The sequence below is a fragment of the Salvelinus alpinus genome, chromosome 1, assembly GCF_045679555.1.
Source record: "Salvelinus alpinus chromosome 1, SLU_Salpinus.1, whole genome shotgun sequence".
Taxonomy (NCBI): Eukaryota; Metazoa; Chordata; class Actinopteri; order Salmoniformes; family Salmonidae; genus Salvelinus; species Salvelinus alpinus.
In genome coordinates this window covers 20408142-20429784 of record NC_092086.1, presented here as the reverse complement: position 1 = coordinate 20429784, position 21643 = coordinate 20408142, and the positions used below count along the sequence as shown (strand labels likewise).

Genomic DNA, 21643 nt, shown 5'->3' with positions numbered 1-21643 from the left:
TTATAATCTCCACCGGCACAGCCAGAAGAGGACTAGCCACCCCTCAGAGCCTGGTTCCTCTCTAGGTTTCTTCCTAGGTTCCGGCTTTTCTAGGGAGTTTTTCATAGCCACCGTGCTTCTAAATCTGCATTGCATGCTATTTGGGGTTTTAGGCTGGGTGTCTGAATAAGCACTTTGTGACATCTGCTGATGTAAAAAGGGCTTTATAAATAAATTGTACTGATTGATGATTGATTGTATGAAATGGAGTAGCATATATTGTCACGTTCCTGACCTGTTTTCTGTTAGTTTTGTATGTTTTGTTGGTCAGGACGTGAGTGTGGGTGGGCATTTCTATGTTTTGTGTTTCTATGTGTAGGTCTATTGTAATCAGCCTTATATGGTTCTCAATCAGAGACAGGTGTTTGACGTTGTCTTCTGATTGAGAACCATATATAGGTTAGCTGTTCACACTGTTTGTTTGTGAGTGGTTGTCTCCTGTGTCTTTGTTTTGTTTGCACCATACAGTACTGTTTCGTTCGTTCGTCATTTTGTTTGTAGTAAGTACTTGTTCGTTCGTTCTGCGTGTTTTATGTCAGTTCGTCGTTCTAGTCTGTCTACATTCGTTTTGTTATTTTGTATCATTTCAAGTATAGTTCGTTTTTGTTCTTGTTTAATAAAATTCATTATGGCATTTCAACGCGCTGCACCTTGGTCGAATCACTACTCCTCCTCTTCGTATGAAGAGGAGGAGGAACGGCGTTACAGAACCACCCACCAATCCAGAACCAAGCAGCGTAATGTCGAGCAGAGGAACCAGGACTCGTGGACTTGGGAGGACGTTTTAAATGGAAAGGGTTGCTACACATGGGAGGAGATCCTGGCTGGAAGGGATCGCCTCCCATGGGAACAGCTGGAGGCATTGAGGAGAGCAGAGGCTACCGGAGTGAAGAACCGCAGTTATGAAGGTACGCGGCTGGCCAGGAAGCCCGAGAAGAAATCCCAAAAATTTCTTGGGGGGGGGGCTAAAGGGTAGTGTAGCGAGGTCAGGTAGGAGACCTGCGCCCACTTCCCATGCTTACCGTGGAGAGCGGGAGTACGGGCAGACACCGTGTTACGCAGTAGAGCGCATGGTGTCTCCTGTACGTGTGCATAGCCCGGTGCGGGTTATTCCACCTCCCCGCACTGGTAGGGCTAGATTGGGCATTGAGCCAGGTGTCATGAGGCCGGCTCAACGCGTCTGGTCTCCAGTGCGTCTTCTCGGGCCGGCATTCATGGCACCAGCCTTACGCATGGTGTCCCCGGTTCGCCTACATAGGCCGGTGCGGGTTATTCCACCTCCCCGCACTGGTCGGGCGACGGGGAGCATTCAACCAGGTAAGGTTGGGCAGGCTCAATGCTCAAGAGAGCCAGTACGCCTGCACGGTCCGGTATTTCCGGCGCCACCTCCCCGCCCCAGTCCAGTACCAACAGTTCCGGCACCACGCACTAAGCCACCAGTGCGTTTCCAGAGCCCTGTTCCTCCTCCACGCACTCTCCCTATGGTGCGTGTCTCCAGCCCAGTGCCTCCAGTTCCGGCACCACGCACTAAGCCTCCTGTGCGTCTCCAGAGCCCTGTACGCACTGTTCCTTCTCCCCGTACTCGTCCTGATGTGCGTGCACTCAGCCCGGTGCCACCAGTGCCGGTACCACGCACCAGGCCTATAGTGCGCTTCGAGAGGTCAGTGTGCCCTGTCCCTGCTCCCCGCACTAGGCTTGAAGTGCGTGTCTCCAGTCCGGTGCCTCCAGTTCCGGCACCACGTACCAGGCCTACAGTGCGTCTCAGCCGGCCAGAGTCTGCCGTCTGCCCAACGGCGCCTGAACTGTCCGTCTGCCAAGCGCCGCATGAACTGCCCGTCTGTATTGAGCCTTCAAAGCCGCCCGTCTGCCATGAGCCTGCAAAGCCGCCCGTCTGCCATGAGCCTACAGAGCCTTCCGCCAGACAGGAGCCGCTAGAGCCTTCCGCCAGACAGGGGCCGCTAGAGCCTTCCGCCAGACAGGAGCAGCCAAAGCCTTCCGCCAGACAGGATCAGCCAGAGCCATCCGTCTCCGCAGCGCCATCTGAGCCATCCGTCTCCCCAGCGCCATCTGAGCCATCCGTCTCCCCAGCGCCATCTGAGCCATCCGTCTCCCCAGCGCCATCTGAGCCATCCGTCTCCCCAGCGCCATCTGAGCCATCCGTCTCCCCAGCGCCATCTGAGCCATCCGTCTCCCCAGCGCCATCTGAGCCATCCGTCTGTCCCGAGCCATTAGAGCCGCCCGTCTGTCCCGAGCCGTCAGAGCCGATAGTCAGTCAGGAGCCGCTAGAGCCATTCGTCAGACAGGATCTGCCAGAGCCGCCAACCAGACAGGATCTGCCAGAGCCGCCAACCAGACAGGATCTGCCAGAGCCGCCAACCAGACAGGATCTGCCAGAGCCGCCAACCAGACGGGATCTGCCAGAGCCGCCAGTGAGCCATGAGCGTCCAGAGCTGTTAGTGAGCCATGAGCAGCCAGAGCCGTCAGCCTGCCATGAGCGTCCAGAGCCGTCAGCCTGCCATGAGCGTCCAGAGCCGTCAGCCTGCCATGAGCGTCCAGAGCCGTCAGCCTGCCATGAGCGTCCAGAGCCGTCAGCCTGCCATGAGCGTCCAGAGCCGTCAGCCTGCCATGAGCGTCCAGAGCCGTCAGCCTGCCATGAGCGTCCAGAGCCGTCAGCCTGCCATGAGCGTCCAGAGCCGTCAGTCAGCCATGAGCTGCCCCTCAGCCCGAAGCGGCTAGTAATCCAGAACTGCCCCTCAGTCCAGAGCTGTCTCTCTGTCCGGAGCTGCCCTTCAGTCCGGAGTTGCCCCTCTATCCTGAGCTACCTCTCTATCCTGAGCTACCTCTCTATTCTGAGCTATCTCTCTATTCCGACCTACCTCGCTGTCCTGAGCTACCTTGTCCCGGAGATGTCCCTTATCTTGGTGTTGCCCCTTATATTAGGTGGGTGGAATAATGGGGTGGTCATTGTAAAGGGGAGAAGTAAGCTGGGATTGATTATGGTGGGGTGGGGACCTCGTCCAGAGCCTGAGCCACCACCGTGGTCAGATGCCCACCCAGACCCTCCCCTAGACTTTGTGCTGGTGCGCCCGGAGTTCGCACCTTGAGGGGGGGGTTATGTCACGTTCCTGACCTGTTTTCTGTTAGTTTTGTATGTTTTGTTGGTCAGGACGTGAGTGTGGGTGGGCATTTCTATGTTTTGTGTTTCTATGTGTAGGTCTATTGTAATCAGCCTTATATGGTTCTCAATCAGAGACAGGTGTTTGACGTTGTCTTCTGATTGAGAACCATATATAGGTTAGCTGTTCACACTGTTTGTTTGTGGGTGGTTGTCTCCTGTGTCTGTGTTTTGTTTGCACCATACAGGACTGTTTCGTTCGTTCGTCATTTTGTTTGTAGTAAGTACTTGTTCGTTCGTTCTGCGTGTTTTATGTCAGTTCGTCGTTCTAGTCTGTCTACATTCGTTTTGTTATTTTGTATCATTTCAAGTATAGTTCGTTTTTGTTCTTGTTTAATAAAATTCATTATGGCATTTCAATGCGCTGCACCTTGGTCGAATCACTACTCCTCCTCTTCGTATGAAGAGGAGGAGGAACGGCGTTACATATATCCATCATGTAAAATGAACAATGAACACTGTCTCCATGGAGTATAGCACTGCAGCCTTAGGCAATGTATATTTGCATGGTACATAACATTATCTCATATCACATGCATGGCAAGACATGATTGACGTAATTAGATGCTCTGGAGAGATCCCACCCTCCTTCCCCAACACATGTAGAATGCTTAGAAACCACCAGAAACCTGTGAAATAGATCAACAGATGTTCTTTTATCTCCTCTCGAGGTCTGTTGATTTACAGTATCTCAGAATCAGGAACTGTCATATCCCATGTGATATGTCAAAACAAGTTGATGCATGTGTTATCATGGTGCATTGGGTTTGTATTTGTATTTATTGTGGATCACCTTTAGCTGCAGCAGCTACTCTTTATGGGATCCAGTAAAATGAAGGCAGTTATACAATTGTAAAAACATTACTATACATTCACAACAGATTTCACAAAATCCATGTTCCTGTTTGAGATCGGGGTAGGTTGTCAACAGCACGTACTGTGATATGTATTCTGATTAAGTATTTTTATTATTTTTTAATTCATAATACACAAATCAACTTACATTGCTACATCAAACATGTCTAGCAAACCAAACACAGGTATTAACAATACTCAAACATACAAAAAATATCAATAAAATACAAAAAATAAACAATTTAAGTGCAATTATATTCACTCTGAAAATATCTTATTATAATGATTCATGAAGATGTTATTATTGTTGTTATTCACTAGGGTTAATGTTTTAATAAGATAATTAAATTCAATCAGAAAAATTGGTCATTTTGGTATAGAATTTTGGAATCTTTGTTTGTGTATAAAGTATTTGGCAACAAGAATAAAAATTTAAAAAAACAATCATTTCAGTGGTTTTGTTATCATTGCAATAGTAACATATTATATATTTTATGTTAAAAATATAGGCAGTGTTCATAATGGTAAATAAGTACTTTGCAAGGTTTTCCCAAAATTGTGACACAAATTTACATTCAAAGAACAAGTGAGACAGATTCTCACCTTTTTCACATAAAACGCAGATATCAATAGCCACAAATTTGGAAATCATAGAATTACATGGATATATCTTATGTAAAATTTTGAAGTGCACTTCCTTAACTTTGTTTGGTATACAGTATTTGTAAGGCCTTAACCATGCATTTTTCCAGACAATGTCAGGAATAAGCATGTTCCAGAAAAACTTTCCTCTCGGTGTAAGTTGGTTTTGTGAATGAAGAAGTCTTATATATTTATTACAACAAGATCTCTCAAGTAAGCCCACGCCTTCCAATCTGAGTTCTGGATAAACTTTGTGATCATTCCCAAAATTAAGATGACTTTTCATAAGTGTAGTTAGACCACTGGGAACGGCTTTGATCACAGAAATAAACTCTGAAAGGTATTGGAAACTCTTTCAATGTTATAAATTGTTCATATGTGAGAATATTACCCTTGTTGTCGAAAATATCAAGAACAAAGTCAATATTCCTCTCATGCCAGCTGGGGTAGAACAATGACTTATTCCTTACAGTTATGTCTGAATTATTCCACAAAAGAGCTTTATGAGGGGAAAAATTGTGCAGGAAACATATTTTCAAAAAGCTTGTTGGTGAAACCTAGCCAATTTAGCAGGTAATCTTTCAGGAATATAATTACATTTCAGTAAAAATTGAAGACCTCCCAATTTATTAAACACATTATTTGGAATGAAATACCATATTGAATCAGTATCGAGCAAAACATTTTCAACCAGTTTATCTTGAAAGTGTTATTTATGTCAACAAAATCCAACTCTTCTAGACTGCCTTCAGCTCTTTTGTTAGAAAGGACAGATTTTTTTAGTTTGTGAGACTTATTTTTCCAGATGAAGTCAAGAAAGGTCTTATTGATCTCTTTACAAGTAGCCAGATTTACACATAACGATAATGAGGGGTACACAAAACGAGACAGTCCCTCTGCCTTGGACAGAAATACTCTCCCAAGTATAGAAAGATCTCTTTGTAGCCAATTATTAAATATATTTTTAATTCTCTTAATTTTAGGAGAGAAATTCAAATGTTGTCTGACTAAGTGGTTTTTTGACAGATTATAATCCTAAATATTTAACACAGTCCTTTACAGGAATATTATCAATTTCTTTATCATCAGAGTCAAATAAACATAAGATTTCACATTTAGAAACATTCAGCATTAATTCTGATGCAATAGAAAATGCAGTTATAGCATTAAGGGCATGTGCGACCTGGTCTTTGTCTCTTAAGAAAAGAGTAGTATCATCAGCCAGTTGGGAAATTTTGATTTCTTTGTTAAAAATGGTTAAGCCATACAAATTTGCATCATTCAGAATATCTAGAGATAGAAGTTCCACAACCAAAATTAATAAAAATGGCAAAATTGGGTATCCCTGTCGTACACTTCTGTTGATACAAAATATTTTGGAAGTATTAAGGTTTAGTAGCACAGAACTATTTATATCTTTGTAAAACATGCAAATTACTTTAATAAAATTTACACCAAATCCAAAAAGTAAAAGAGAAATTCATGTTCAATTGTGTCAAAGGCTTTACAGAAGTCCAGAAATAGGACAACCACATCTGAGTCAATTGCATCTGAATAATCTATAAGGTCCAAGACTAAACGAATGTTAGAGCTTGTGTGACGGCCCTTCATAAATCCTGTTTGAATCTCATTTATAATGGTATCTATTCCTTTCTTTAATCTTTTGGCATAAACCAGAGCAATCAATTTGTAATCAACATTTAATAAAGTAATTGGTCTCCAATTGTCAATGAGAGAAGGGTCTTTATCAGGCTTCGGAATCAATGAAATAAGGCCCTGTTTCATAGTGGAGACCATTTCCCCATTTTTAATGCAATCTTGAAACATATTGAAAATCGGGTCTTCTAGCAACTCCCAAAACTGTCTATAGAATTCAACTGACAGGCCATCAGGGCCAGGTGATTTCCCTTTTTTCATTGAATTCAGAGCCTCTCTAATTTCTCCAATTGACACAGGTGAATCGCAAACTGAGTGGAAATCATCCTCAATTACCGGGACACAATTCTGAATGTGGCAAATGTAACTTTCACAACCATCTTCCTGAAATTGAGAGCTGTAAAGGTTTTCATAAAAGGAATTGACAAATGATGATATTGTAATGAGATCTTTGCATAAAACATTGTTAATTCTTCAGATAGATCATCTTTCTTTAGAAAACTGTCAAACTTGCTCATCATCTCCTTTTCTCTATGGTTCTTTAATTGCATCAGCTCTTTGGCGCGTTTAATGGCTACCACTGACTTTATATTTGAAAAATTCCCATCTACTTCCATGACCCAAGTCTTTTCTTGCAAAAATATCTTTAGTTAATGATTTGATATTTTCAATGAGAGCAGTATCTTTAAGAAGTGTATTGTTTAACTTCCAATATCCTCGAGTACCTTTTGATTTTTTAGTAGCTTGTAAATTCAGGGAAATCAAGTGATGATCAGAAAAGGGAGCCAACTGATGATCTACATCTATAACAAATTGTAACAAAAAAGGGGAAATTAGGAATACATCTATTCTAGATTTACGTGACATAGTTTTGTTGGTTCAGGTATAACCCTTAGCATCCGGATTGAAATAACGCCAGGGATCCTCAACACAGAGATCCTTGCATAATGTAATAATAATAATGTTACTATTTTGAGGGTTTTGACTCGTTCTAGGAGGAAAACGATCAGCAGATGCATCAGGTGTTACATTAAAATCTCCTGAAATAATTAGAAAAGCCTCGGAGTATTTGTTGCTTAAATCCTGTACTTTCCTGGTAAATTGGGTAAAAGGGGTCTTATTAGGAGCATGTGAGTTATGTCCGTATACATTACAGATGATGAACACAGCATTGTCAAGTTTAACAGTTACTATGACCCATCTGCCGTCTTGTGAAGATGTGGATTCTAGAATGTCACCTTTAAACTTGTGAATAAGTGTCAAAACACCAGCAGAATGATTTGATCCATGACTGAAATAGGCCATATCTCCCCATTGTGCTTTCCAAAATTTCAAATCACTTTCACCCGAATGAGTTTCCTGAAGAAGGACAAAATCTGCGTTACTGCGTTCACAGTATAAAAATAAAGCTTTCCTTTTTGTAGGATTTCTCAAACCCCTAGCATTCAGACTAACGATATTGAGTGAATTGAAAACGAACTCCTGCATTAAAAAAGAAAGAACACAAATTAGATAACAAGTATTAACGTGAACAATAAAACAAACAGTGAACCTTGAGAGGATTACTCCGACGGAAAACTACGCTCAACTGAGGTAGCGGTGGTTAACAGAATAACAAATCTATTTACTTCCTTTTCTTGGCAAGTGTTCATCAGTTGTAGTTCGAACGGTACATGTATAATTGGCAGTACATTAACTGTACTCATGGTAGTACGTACAGTTCCAATTTGGTTCATGTCAACAGAGTTACCCAGTAATCATTCTTCCTTCGATAAACGCGTGTGGGCCCTTGAACCCCGCCTTCTTTCCCTCTTGTCGCGCTTTCTGTATAAGCGGCCACAGTTTCTCTCTGGCAGCCTGATCCTGCGGTATCAGGGCTTCTTTGATGCGGAGTTTCTTCTCGTTCATAAACTTGTTCCCATTGGCCATTTTCCATATGATGTCCCTGTAATGGCGCATAGTTAAGCGCAAGATGATATTGCGAGGGGGTCCATCAGATCTTCGTTTCCCAAGTCGATGTACCACATCAATCACGTCTCTTAGCCTGTCTTTGATGCATGGTGCCACTTTTCCCAGGATATTAATGACTACTTCTCTAATATCCTCTCCCTCTACCTCTTTTACACCTTGGATTTTCAGATTTCACCTGCGAGAGTACCTTTGAAGTTCAGCTACATTCTCACACAACTCATTATTTTTGGATTGCATTTTCTTCAGCTCATTCTCTAGGAACGTTATCTTATCATTGTTCTCGCTCACAATTTTGTGTAGTTGATTGACAGTTTCTGACAAATTATCGATCGTCTTTGATGTTTCTTCTGTAGCCCGCTCTATGAGGGACACTTTGGAGAGCGTGGCGTCTTGTTTAGTAGACAGGGACTGGATTGCAGAGAAAAGTTCCGACATGGAAATGTTTTCTTTTACTTTTTTCACCGGTGGATTTTTACTTGGGGTCTGAGGTAAAGAGGTTGCAAGGATTTCATCCTGGTCAGTTTTGTTCTTTCTCTTGCTTGAGTTTGCGGCTTCTTGTGTATCCATGCTGCTCTGGTTCTCGTTGTGGCTAGCTAGCATGTCAGCCGTCTTCTGCGAGACTTGGATATTTCGTCTACTTTTGTCTTTCTGTCGTGTTCTTCCCATTCAACTTGACAAAAACTAACTCTAAACGTATCCCATGTCCATAAAAAAAGTTATAGTTCGTTTTTTCCAATATTAATAGCCAATATTTGACTGTTAACCACCTAACACGCAATATTGCTTTGTAGAGCGAGAAAACACTCCCTCTCACAGCGACGCCATCTTGGCCTCCATCCTGTATTATGATTAAGTCAACAATACCTCTAGGCATATCTGACGTCATGTATTTGATATCTTTATGTGAAGGTTAATTTCCATATTGACATCAGTTCATTGTGTTTGAGAACGGTTCAATGACGGGTTTTCAACGGATAGATTAGATTAGACTAGTTTAACAGTTACAGAGCAGCTACAGTAGCCTATCAGAACAGCTGCAGTAGCCTATCAGAACAGCAGAGGTAGGCTATCAGAACAGCTACAGTATTAGAGGCGCAGACCCTTAATCAACGGACTACACATAATGGCTGAAGACAGCCAGGTAAGGTTAATTTTAGCCTACGTTTAACGAGCTTTAGAGTTTTCCTAATTCCATCTTGTTCTAATAGCAAGTCTGCCTTAAGTGCAGAAACCGTGGTTGATATTAGAAAATATGTATGATTGGAAGTTTATGCAAGTAATTCAATTTGGTAATTGTTGTGGGATGTTAGCATACCATACTGCGCGTGTAGCATTAGTGCCATGGAGGATTGTGCAGGCCGGCAGGTTGCTACAGTTTCCTAGTAGCATGTATGCTTTAGGGATCAGATCTGGATGACTTTTTCACCTGAACTGCTCATTGGCTGTCCATAATGAGCCCAGCAAGCAGGATGTGTAGCTGGGTTCTGCAATAACTAGCTCCCAGAGCAATTACAAATAACTATTCTTGTTTTAATAGCGTCATTAGAACTAGCAACATGACAGTCAGTCACCTCAGTAGAAACGCTATGTGTTGGATTCGTCCATGTCTTGCTAAATGACCTAGCTACCATAACAGCTGTGGAGAATTTATACTGCAGTTTTAAGGGATCTCTCTGAAGGTTTTAGATGATACAGTGGTGCTTCGTCCTCTGGATGAAGAATCATACATCTCGGCTTGGCTTCATTGCATTATTATTTGGGAAACGTTGACATGCCATTTGTGTTGACGGATGGATGAAAATAATGTAATTATAGTATCGTTATACATAGGCTAGCAGGAAAATCCTCATCCCTGCCTCTCCTCCACAGTATCCACCCTGCCTCTCCTCCACAGTGTCCACCCTGCCTCTCCTCCACAGTATCCACCCTGCCTCTCCTCCACAGTATCCACCCTGCCTCTCCTCCACAGTGTCCACCCTGCCTCTCCTCCACAGTTTCCACCCTGCCTCTCCTCCACAGTATCCACCCTGCCTCTCCTCCACAGTATCCACCCTGCCTCTCCTCCACAGTTTCCACCCTGCCTCTCCTCCACAGTATCCACCCTGCCTCTCCTCCACAGTATCCACCCTGCCTCTCCTCCACAGTATCCACCCTGCCTCTCCTCCACAGTATCCACACTGCCTCTCCTCCACAGTTTCCACCTTGCCTCTCCTCCACAGTATCCACCCTGCCTCTCCTCCACAGTATCCACCCTGCCTCTCCTCCACAGTATCCACCCTGCCTCTCCTCTACAGTATCCACCCTGCATCTCCTTCACAGTATCCACCCTGCCTCTCCTCTACAGTATCCACCCTGCCTCTCCTCTACAGTATCCACCCTGCATCTCCTTCACAGTATCCACCCTGCCTCTCCTCTACAGTATCCACCCTGCATCTCCTTCACAGTATCCACCCTGCCTCTCCTCTACAGTATCCACCCTGCATCTCCTTCACAGTATCCACCCTGCCTCTCCTTCACAGTATCCACCCTGCATCTCCTTCACAGTTTCCACCCTGCCTCTCCTCCACAGTATCCACCCTGCCTCTCCTCCACAGTATCCACCCTGCCTCTCCTCCACAGTTTCCACCCTGCCTCTCCTCTACAGTATCCACCCTGCCTCTCCTCCACAGTATCCACCCTGCCTCTCCTCTACAGTATCCACCCTGCCTCTCCTTCACAGTATCCACCCTGCCTCTCCTCCACAGCACCCACTGTGCCCCCCCTCCATCTCCTATATGTAACAGATATATCCCTCTCTCTCCTTCTTTTCCACCCCTCTGTCACAGCTCTCTCCATCCATAATACATAAAACTGGCAGTCTGGGCACTGTCCAGGAAGTGATGGGTCTGTGAAATACCCCCACAGAACTCCATGCTTCCCAGTTCCTGTGTACCCCACACAGTCTTTGAAGTAGTCATTGCGCATCAAATCTTAAAACGTCTGTGGCATGCTCTCCGTGTTCACCATGCCTGTATCAAGAAACAGGGAGAATCAAGGAGAACGTAACATTATTAAGATGAACAGGCTTATAATTAGAATACTGCCTAAGACAACATGAGACACGAAATGGTGAAACACTAAGAGTTGATGGAAAATTCTATTCTTGAATCAATCTACTGTGTTGTAATATTTTCATGCCACTGTTGCACTGCTTCCTGACACACGAGTAAAGGTTTCATAAACAGACGTCTCAATTTTCTTATTATCATTATTGAAATTGTGTAACATTGAATAGTACTTAACAATATAGCACAAAATTGCATTGGCTACTCACGGTCCAGCCAGGCAAAGTGGGCCCGCTGTCAAAATTATCCACTGTTCTCAACATCCCTTAATCCCTTCCATTTCAAGGAGAGAGTCAGGTAGGCAACATCCGCCTCCGAGAGGATGACCTCCAGACAGATCTCCTCTGAGAGGACGACCTCCAGACAGATCTCCTCTGAGAGGACGACCTCCAGACAGATCTCCTCTGAGAGCACGACCTCCAGACAGATCTCCTCTGAGAGGACGACCTCCAGACAGATCTCCTCTGAGAGGACGACCTCCAGACAGATCTCCTCTGAGAGCACGACCTCCAGACAGATCTCCTCTGAGAGGACGACCTCCAGACAGATCTCCTCTGAGAGGACGACCTCCAGACAGATCTCCTCTGAGAGGATGACCTCCAGACAGATCTCCTCTGAGAGGACGACCTCCAGACAGATCTCCTCTGAGGGTGACCTCCAGACAGATCTCCTCTGAGAGGATGACCTCCAGACAGATCTCCTCTGAGAGGATGACCTCCAGACAGATCTCCTCTGAGAGGACAACCTCCAGACAGATCTCCTCTGAGAGGACGACCTCCAGACAGATCTCCTCCAAGACACATTGTGGCATCTGAAGGGCAAATAGCATATTCAGTGTATTGTCAGGGTTGTTACTATTACCAATGGATAATGCATACATGTTTGTAATTACAATCATTACATTTTTTATTTGAAGTCATGTGTAACAGAGATAAAGAGAGGGAGAGATTGTGTTGTGTGTGCTCCTGTCACGTTCTGACCTTAGTTCTTTTGTTATTTCTTTGTTTTAGTATGGTCAGGGCGTGAGTTGGGTGGGTTATCTATGTTCGTTTTTCAATGTTGGTTTTTACGTTTGGCCTGGTATGATTCTCAATCAGAGGCAGGTGTCGTTAGTTGTCTCTGATTGAGAATCATACTTAGATAGCCTTTTTCCACCTGTGTTTCGTGGGTGTTTATTTTCTGTGTCTGTGTGTTCCACACGGAACTGTTTCGGTTGGTTATTTCACGTGTCGTTTATTGTTTTGTTTCAGTGTTTGTTTGTTTTATTAAAGAGCATGAACACGTACCACGCTGCGCATTGGTCCTCCGATCCGTACTACTCCTCGTCAGAGTTAAGGTTATTACATACTCTAGTTTAAGGTTATTACATACTCTAGTTTCCAAATGGTTTCATTATCATAAATGACCAACTTTCTGACATGATACTTGGGTGACTTCCGCATGTCTCCTTTTCCGTTCCCCCGTCACAATCCTCTTCCTGGAAATGACTGGACCAAAGCGCAGCGTGATGAGCGTACATTTATTTTTATTTGAAATGAATGTCAACAACAAAACAACAAAACAAGGAAATGACCGTGAATTTTAACTTGGGCAATAGTGCCAGGCTGGGGAGACCTACTGGAGGCCTGGTCCTTGGAGGAGGCACAGGATGAACCAGGCTGGGGAGACCTACTGGAGGCCTGGTCCTTGGAGGAGGCACTGGATGGACCGGGCTGTGGGGGAGCACTGGAGATCTGGTGCTTAACACTTGCACCTCTCCTCTTGGCTGAATGCCCACTTTAGCCCGGCACAGGCGGAGCGCAGGCATAGGACGCACTGAGCAGTCACAGCGCACCGGAGACACAGTGCGCAGAGCCGGCACAGGATACCCTGGGCCGAAACAGCACACCGGAGACCAAGAGCGCTGAGCTGGCACAGTCCGCCCTGGCTGGATGCCCACTCTAGCGTGGTACTTACGGAGAGCTGGCTCTGAGCGCACCGGGCTGTGCATGCGCACCGGAGACACTGTGCGCTTTACCGCATAACACGGTGCCTTACCCAGTCACTCGCTCCCCGCGGTAAGCACGGGGTGTTGGCTCAGGTCTATCACCTGACTCCGCCAATCTCCCTGTGTTCCCCCCCCCAAAAAAATGTTTTGGGGCTGCCTCTCGTGCCTGCTTCGATGACCTGCCTCCTCATATCGCTGCCGCTCCTCCTTCGCTGCCTTTATTTCCTCCTTTGGACGGCGATATTCCCCAGCCTGTGCCCAGGGTCCTTTACCGTCCAGGATTTCCTCCCAAGTCCATGAGTCCAAAAAACGCAGCTCCTCCTTAACACGCTGCTTGGTCCATTTGTGGTGGGTAGTTCTGTCACGATCCTCTTCCTGGAAATGACTGGACCAAAGCGCAGCGTGATGAGCGTACATTTATTTTTATTTGAAATGAATGTCGCCAACAAAACAAGGAAACGACCGTGAAGCTTAACTTGGGCAATAGTGCTAACAAAGTCAACTACCCACAAACACCAAAGGAAAAAAGGCTACCTAAGTATGATTCCCAATCAGAGACAACGATAGACAGCTGTCCCTGATTGAGAACCATACCAGGCCAAAACATAGAAATACAAAACATAGAAATAAAGAAACTAGAATGCCCACCCTAGTCACACCCTGGCCTAACCAAAATAGAGAATAAAAGCCTCTCTATGGCCAGGGCGTGACACCCCCACCTTGTTCAAAACAGTTTTTAAGCATCAGCTGTCAGAGCAGCTTACCGATCATTGCACCTGTAAATAGCCCACCCAGCTACCTCATCCCCATATTTTTTGTTTTTATGCACCTTTGCACCCCAGTATCTCTACTTGCACATTCATCTTCTGCACATCTATCACTCCAGTGTTAATTGCTAAATCTTACTACATTTGCACACACTGTATATAGATTTTTCTATTGTGTTATTGACTGTACGTTTGTTTATCCCATGTGTAACTCTGTGTTGTTTGTGTCGCACTGCTTTGCTTTATCTTGGCCAGGTCGCAGTTGTAAATGAGAACTTGTTCTCAACTGGCCTACCTGGTTAAACCAGAGAGTGTCTAGAATGCGCTGTTACTGAAGATGCGGTATTGCAGAAAGTTCTGCGTGGGGTCCATCTACTGGGAGGTGGCTAACTGGTCTGTTTATTCCACTGATTCATATGGATGCCAGTTCATACATTGGCTGTAAAAGTGGGTAAAAGCAGAAAAGCGTTTAACTGTAGCTATGTGGTGTTTACTTGCGTGTGTTTCAGCAGGGTGAGGTCAGAGAGATGCTTCCAAGTCAGTGTTTTTTTGAACTCATAAAATCCTTTACACAATCTGATGGGATGGATGTTCAACCCCATTAAAATGACCATAAGGTCCATATAGTACCTTTAAGTTAAGACCTCACAGATCTGTTCATGGCAAAGCAGGTCAATTAATGATAGTCATTGATTCTTAAAGAACATAACTTATAAATCATGAGCATCATCTCAAGTCACATGTGAAAGTAGGAGTCACTAGGACCAAGAAACCAAACACACACTGTTGTAAAGTCTAGATACCGCAGGTGTTACATGCCATCTAGTGGAAGATACCAATAAAACACTTTATTATCAGGGTGGGACTGAGCTGAAACAGAAAGTAAAGTTGTTATTTTGTACAGGATTCATTTTGAGACGACAGAGCAGAAAACACTATATGGAGAGAAGTAATAATAAAGTAAGTATTTGTGAACAATAATATATTCTAACGGACAGAGTAAGAGAATGAATACCTGGAATTAGATATTACTAGTTAGTAGAACTGTTACTTGAGCTTAGTTGCTGACAAATAGTGGAAACTAATCAGTAGGCCTAGATGTTATAAGGTAGGCTATTTATATTGTCATAATGGAGACACCTATTTTACAACCCTTATTCCATAAAACATGTTAACGCTCTGTGCATCAAGAAATAAGGCAACAAAGCACAGGAAAACTACTTTAGGCGCTCTAGAGTGCATTAGATACATTTGCTCGGAGGTGCTTTAAACTGCATTCCAATGTCGACTTTACTTATGGATAAATCATATCATGCGATGGTTTTTATGCATGCTCAGTTCTTGGGTCTCGCAGTTCCATTTGCTTCTGTTATGAGAAAAACTCCACACTGAAACTGACATTAAATGTGGAGACTGATTCATCTTTTGGCTAATAAGTAGCCTATACATTTGTGTGCATATGTAGGCTACTGTAGGCTACCATTTTATACTATAAATATGTTGAAATGACTGGAGTCATTGCAAATCATTTTGTGCCACTTGTGTAGCCAACCTGGAGCTGGAAAACGGATTTAATAAACAGTCTAAACTTCAGTTTGTTGTTGTTGTAGCCTTGTGTTATTATGCAACTATTAATGGCCGTGTTTAGTTACATCAATTGGAAGTTATGAAGTGTGACCATGGTCACAGTTCTATCACAATTGCTGATCAGATGTTAGAATGTATTAGATTGAAGGTAACAGTCAGTCAGATTAGGCTACAGGTAATAAAACGACCTGGCTATTTTTGGGGCTAGTTTTCAGGCCTTGTGGGCATGTTTTGAGTAGTCATTGGGCTGGGCTAGAAAAGGTAATTGCATTAAATCACCTGACCGTTTGGATGTGTCTGTTAGTAAACTGTTTTATTTCTAGGAGATACTGAATAAAATAAAACAATTTACATTTAATAATTAGTTGTCACTGTGTTAACCACAACCAACATGCTGCATCTTTGTTTAATACTCAGTGATCGAAAATGAGTCTCTCTGGGGAGAGAGAGGAGGGGGGCCTTGCCTCTAAAAGGAGACTCTCTGGGGAGAGAGAGGAGGGGGGCCCTGCCTCTAAAATGAGTCTCTCTGGGGAGAGAGAGGACGGGGGACCTGCCTCTGAAATTAGTCTCTCTGAGGGACATGACACCAAAGTTAAGAGGTGAGATAACAATATTGTTTAAGAATTTATATTAAAAAACGCTATATACAAAGAAAAAAAGTGCTTTTTCATCAGAAATGATTGTTTATGGGTACCTTCAATATAACTGTCCTAGATTTGAGATGTGTATGAAAATATGTTTTTTTATATATGTACAGTGGCAAGTAAAAGTATGTGGACCCTTTGGAATTACCTGGATTTCTGCATAAATTGGTCATCAAATTTGATCTGATCTTCATCTAAGTCACAACAATAGATAAACACAGTGTGCTTCAACTAATAACACACAAATTAGTGTTTTGTTCTTGTCTATATTGAATACATCATTTAAACATTCACAGTTTAGGTTGGAAAAAAATTGAAAACATAATTTAATCATTTACAGTGTAGGTTGGAAAAAGCATGTGAACCCCTAGGCTAATGATTTCTCCAAAAGCTAACTGGAGTCAGGAGTCAGCTAACCTGGAGTCCAATCAATGAGATAAGATTGGAGATGATGGTTAGAGCTGCCTTGCCCTTTAAAAAACACTCACAAAATGTGAGTTTGCTATTCACAAGAAGCGTTGCCTGATGTGAACCATGCCTCGAACAAAAGAGATCTCAGAAGACCTAAGATGAAGAATTGTTGACTTGCACAAAGCTGGAAAGGGTTACAAAAGTATATCTAAAAGCCTTGATGTTCATCAGTCCACGATAAGACACGTTGTTTATAAATGGAGAAAGTTCAGCACTGTTGCTACTCTCCCTAGGAGTGGCCGTCCTGCAAAGATGACTGCAAGAGCACAGTGCAGAATGCTCAATGAGATTAAGAAGAATCGTAGAGTGTCAGCTAAAGACTTACATAAATCTCTGGAACATGCTAACATCTCTGTTGATGAGTCTACGATACGTAAAACACTAAACAAGAATGGCTTTTGTGGGAGGACACCATGGAAGAAGCCTCTGCTGTCCAAAGAAATTGCTGCACGTCTGAAGTTGCAAAAGTGCACCTGGATGTTCCACAGCGCTTCTGACAAAATATTCTGTGGACAGATGAAACTACAGTTGAGTTGTTTGGAAGGAACACACAACACTACAGTGTCTTGCAAAAAAAATTATTGTTTCAAAAAATAATAAAATAAAAAAATGGAAAAGTGGTGCGTGCATATGTATTCACCCCCTTTGCTATGAATGTCCTAAATAAGATCTGGTGCAACCAATTACCTTCAGTAGTCACATAATTAGTTAAATAAAGTCCACCTGTGTGCAATCTAATTGTCACATGATCTCAGTATATATACACCTGTTCCGAACGGCCCCAGATTCTGCAACACCACTAAGCAAGGGGCACCACCAAGCAAGCGGCACCATGAAGACCAAGGAGCTCTCCAAACAGGTCAGGGACACAGTTGTGGAGAAGTACAGATCAGGGTTGGGTTAAAAAAAAAACATATCAGAAACGTTTAACATCCCACGGAGCACCATTAAATCCATTATTAAAAAATGGAAAGAATATGGCACCACAACAAACCTGCCAAGAGAGGGCCGCCCACCAAAACTCACCGACCAGTCAAGGAGGGCATTAATCAGAGAGGCAACAAAAATACCAAAGATAGCCCTGAAGGAGCTGCAAAGCTCTACAGCGGAGATTGGAATATCTGTCCATAGGACCACTTTAAGCCGTACACTCCACAGAGTTGGGCTTTACGGAAGAGTGGCCATAAAAAAGTCATTGCTTCAAGAAAAAAATAAGCAAACATGTTTGGTGTTTGCCAAAAGGCATGTGGGAGACTCCCCAAACATATGGAAGAAGGTACTCTGGTCAGATGAGACTAAAATTGAGTTTTTTGGCCATCAAGGAAAATGCTATGTCTGGTGCAAATCCAGCACCTCTCATCACCCCGAGAATACCATCCCCACAGTGAAGCATGGTGGTGGCAGCATCATGCTGTAGGGATGTTTTTCATTGGCAGGGACTGGGAAACTGGTCAGAATTGAAGGAATGGTGGATGGCGCAAAATACAGGGTAATTCTTGAGGGAAACCTGTTTCACTCTTCCAGAGATTTGAGACTGGGACAGTAAATCAACAACAGAGTGGCTTCAACAGAATAAAATACGCCTTCTGGGGTGGCCCAGTCAGAGTCCTGACCTCAACCCGATTGGGATGCTGTGGCATGACCCCAATAGAGTGGTTCGCGCCAGGCATCCCAAGAATATTGCTGAAATTAAACAGTTTTGTATAGAACAATGGTCCAAAATTCCTCCAGACCATTGTGCAGGTCTGATCTGTAACTACAGAAAACGTTTGGTTGAGGTTATTGCTGCCAAAGGAGGGTCAACTAGTTATTAAATCAAAGGGTACACATACTTTTCCCACCCTGCACAGAGGTTCACCTTCCAGCACAACAATGACCCGAAGCATACTGCTAAAGCAACACTGGAATGGTTTAAGGGGAAACATTTAAATGTCTTAGAATGGCCTAGTCAAAGCCCAGACCTCAATCCAATTGAGAATCTGTGGTATGACTTAAAGATTGCTGTACACCAGCGGAACCCATCCAACTTGAAGGAGCTGGAGCAGTTTTGTCTTGAAGAATGGGCAAAAATCCCATTGCCTAGATGTGCCAAGCTTATAGAGACATACCCCAAGAGACTTGCAGCTGTAATTGCTGCAAAAGGTGACTCTATAAAGTATTGACTTTGGGGGGTGAATAGTTATGCACCCTCAAGTTTTCTGTTTTTTGTCTTATTTGTTTGTTTCATAATACAAAATATGTTGCATCTTCAAAGTGGTAGGCATGTTGTGTAAGTCAAATGGTTCAACCCCCCCAAAAATCTATTTTAATTCCAGGTTGTAAGGCAGGAAAATAGGAAAAATGCCAAGGGGGTGAATATTTTTGCAAGCCACTGTATGTGTGGATAAAAAAGGCACAGCACACCAACATCAAAACCTCATCCCAACTGTAAGGTATGGTGGAGGGAACATCCTGGTTTGGTTCTGCTTTGCTGCCTCAGGGCCTGGACAGCTTGCTATCATTGACAGAAAAATTAATTCCCAAGATTATCAAGACATTTTGCTGGAGAATGTTAGGCTATCTGTCCGCCAATTGAAGCTCAACATAAGTTGGGTGATGCAACAGGACAACGACCCAAAACGTAGAAGGAAATCAACAACAGAATGGCTTCAACAGAGGAAGATACGCATTCTGGAGTGGCTCAGTCAGAGTCCTGAGCTCAACCCGATTGAGATGCTGTGGCATGACCTCAAGAGAGCAGTTCACACCAGACATCTCAAGAACATTGCTGAACTGAAACAGTTTTGTATACGAGAATGGTCCAAAATTCCTCCAGACCATTGTGCAGGTCTGATCTGCAACTACAGAAAACGTTTGGTTGAGGTTATTGCTGCCAAAGGAGGGTCAACTAGTTATTAAATCAAAGGGTTCACATATACTTTTTCCATCCTGCACTGTAAATTTTTACACGGTGTTCAATAAAGACATGAAAATGTATAATTGTTTGTGTGTTATTAGTTTAAGCAGACTGTGTTTGTCTATTGTTGTGACCTAGATGAAGTTCAGATCAAATTCAATGACCAAGTCACGCAGAAATCCAGGTAATTCCAAAGGGTTCACATACTTTTTCTTGACACTGTATATCCATTGTTTAGCTGGAATGGAATGTTCGAATCCTGTATATTTGACTGTGATATGTGGTTGCTCACCTAGCTACCTTATGATGAATGCACTTACAGTACATATGTCATATCTTAATTTGACCCAGTTTCTCACAGCAGGAAAATAATCCTGCAGCAACAGCAAACATTTTTACGTGGATTATAATTAAGGGACATTTTTTGTAGGGGCTGATCCATTTTAGGGCAAATCAAGTCTGACATTTTTAAGTGGAAATTACACACTTTAGAAGCCTTTATAATGCCTTCTAGTGATATAAAAGCTAATTTACCAACATTTCTGAAAATGAATATGTAGCGTTTTGGAATGAAACTCTTCTTATGTTTCCCATCTGAGCTCAGAGTAGATGAGCTATCGAATGTTTTTCTCTGTTGTGTTAAAGCTCAATCAAGCAGGAGAGACCAGCCTCCCCTGTACCCAGCTGTGTATCCATGAAGAGTGACTTGTCTATGAGGCATCCTATACAGTTTAGAGAGGAAGACTTTTCTACTGAACAAAGGTAAGAAGAACCCATGGGTCATGGTCAGTGAGTTAAACAACACTGTCTCTAGTCATTTCTCCTCTCCCATATCCTATTTATTTTTGTTGTTTTCATAATCCATAGGCTAATCCTTTTCTTCCATTTTCATAGTTCTAAAACAATATTAAACAAACACAACATTTGTTGTGGGTGTGTGTGCACTCCCTGCATGAGGGGATGTAATCTATATTCTGATTGCATGGTCACTTTTACCCCTACCTACATGTAAATATTACCTCAACTACCTCGTACCCACATTGACTCGGTACTGGTACTCCATATGATAATTTTATTGTGTTACTATTTCCTTTTTTTATTTAGCAAATATTTGTTACTTTTTAACTGCATTGTTGGGAAAGGGCTCATAAGTAAGCATTTCACAGTAAAGTGTACCCTTGCAGCCAAATGAAACTAGTTCAGACAGGACAAATTCAATTCAATTCAATTTTATTTTATATAGCCCTTCGTACATCAGCTAATATCTCGAAGTGCTGTACAGACACCCAGCCTAAAACCCCAAACAGCTAGTAATGCAGGTGTAGAAGCACGGTAAGGGAGAGGAATGGTTAAAAAAACAAATCTCACTTAAAGGGAATGTTTCCGATTATGGGGGAGGGGAGAGCTTAAGGGAGGATAGAAGGAAGGAGAGGTTGATGCTTAGAGCTGTGTGGAGGGAGGGATCAAGGGATGAAAAGCTCAAAGCTGGGTGAAAGGAGGCAGGGTGGGAAGGAGGGATGAAAGCGGAAAGAGTGAGAGGGAGGGACAGGGTGCTCAGAGCTCTCCACAGTCAGCTATACAATTTAATTTGGATAAATTTCAAGCTCATGCGTAAAAACATGTCATAGCGTTAAACGGTCGACTCGCACCGAACTGCGCAAGTGTAGGCCGTCAAATCAAAGGCAGTCCTTCCATATAAAGTTGTTTTTGACTAACATGAAAACGTGTCAGTTTGTCACTTTCATGAGGTTGGAGTAGTAATGTGTTCAACTACTTACGACCGAACATTTTGAAAATTAACAAATCAATCAAATCAAATGTTATTTGTCACATGCGCCGAATACAACAT

At 43.2% G+C, this 21643-nt stretch overlaps 1 protein-coding gene across 2 annotated transcripts in view; it reads left to right on the top strand.

Moving 5' to 3' along the window:
* The first annotated feature begins 15061 nt into the window (after positions 1-15061).
* The window catches only part of LOC139576080 (NLR family CARD domain-containing protein 3-like), a 53270-nt gene continuing 46688 nt past the window's right edge, over positions 15062-21643 (top strand). For both annotated transcript variants that reach the window (XM_071401860.1, XM_071401774.1), the window contains exons 1-3: positions 15062-15156; positions 16201-16382; positions 20440-20556. In XM_071401860.1, coding sequence (XP_071257961.1) covers positions 16210-16382; positions 20440-20556 — 290 coding nt within the window. In that variant the 5' untranslated portion in view covers positions 15062-15156; positions 16201-16209. The remainder of the gene's footprint in view (positions 15157-16200; positions 16383-20439; positions 20557-21643) is intronic.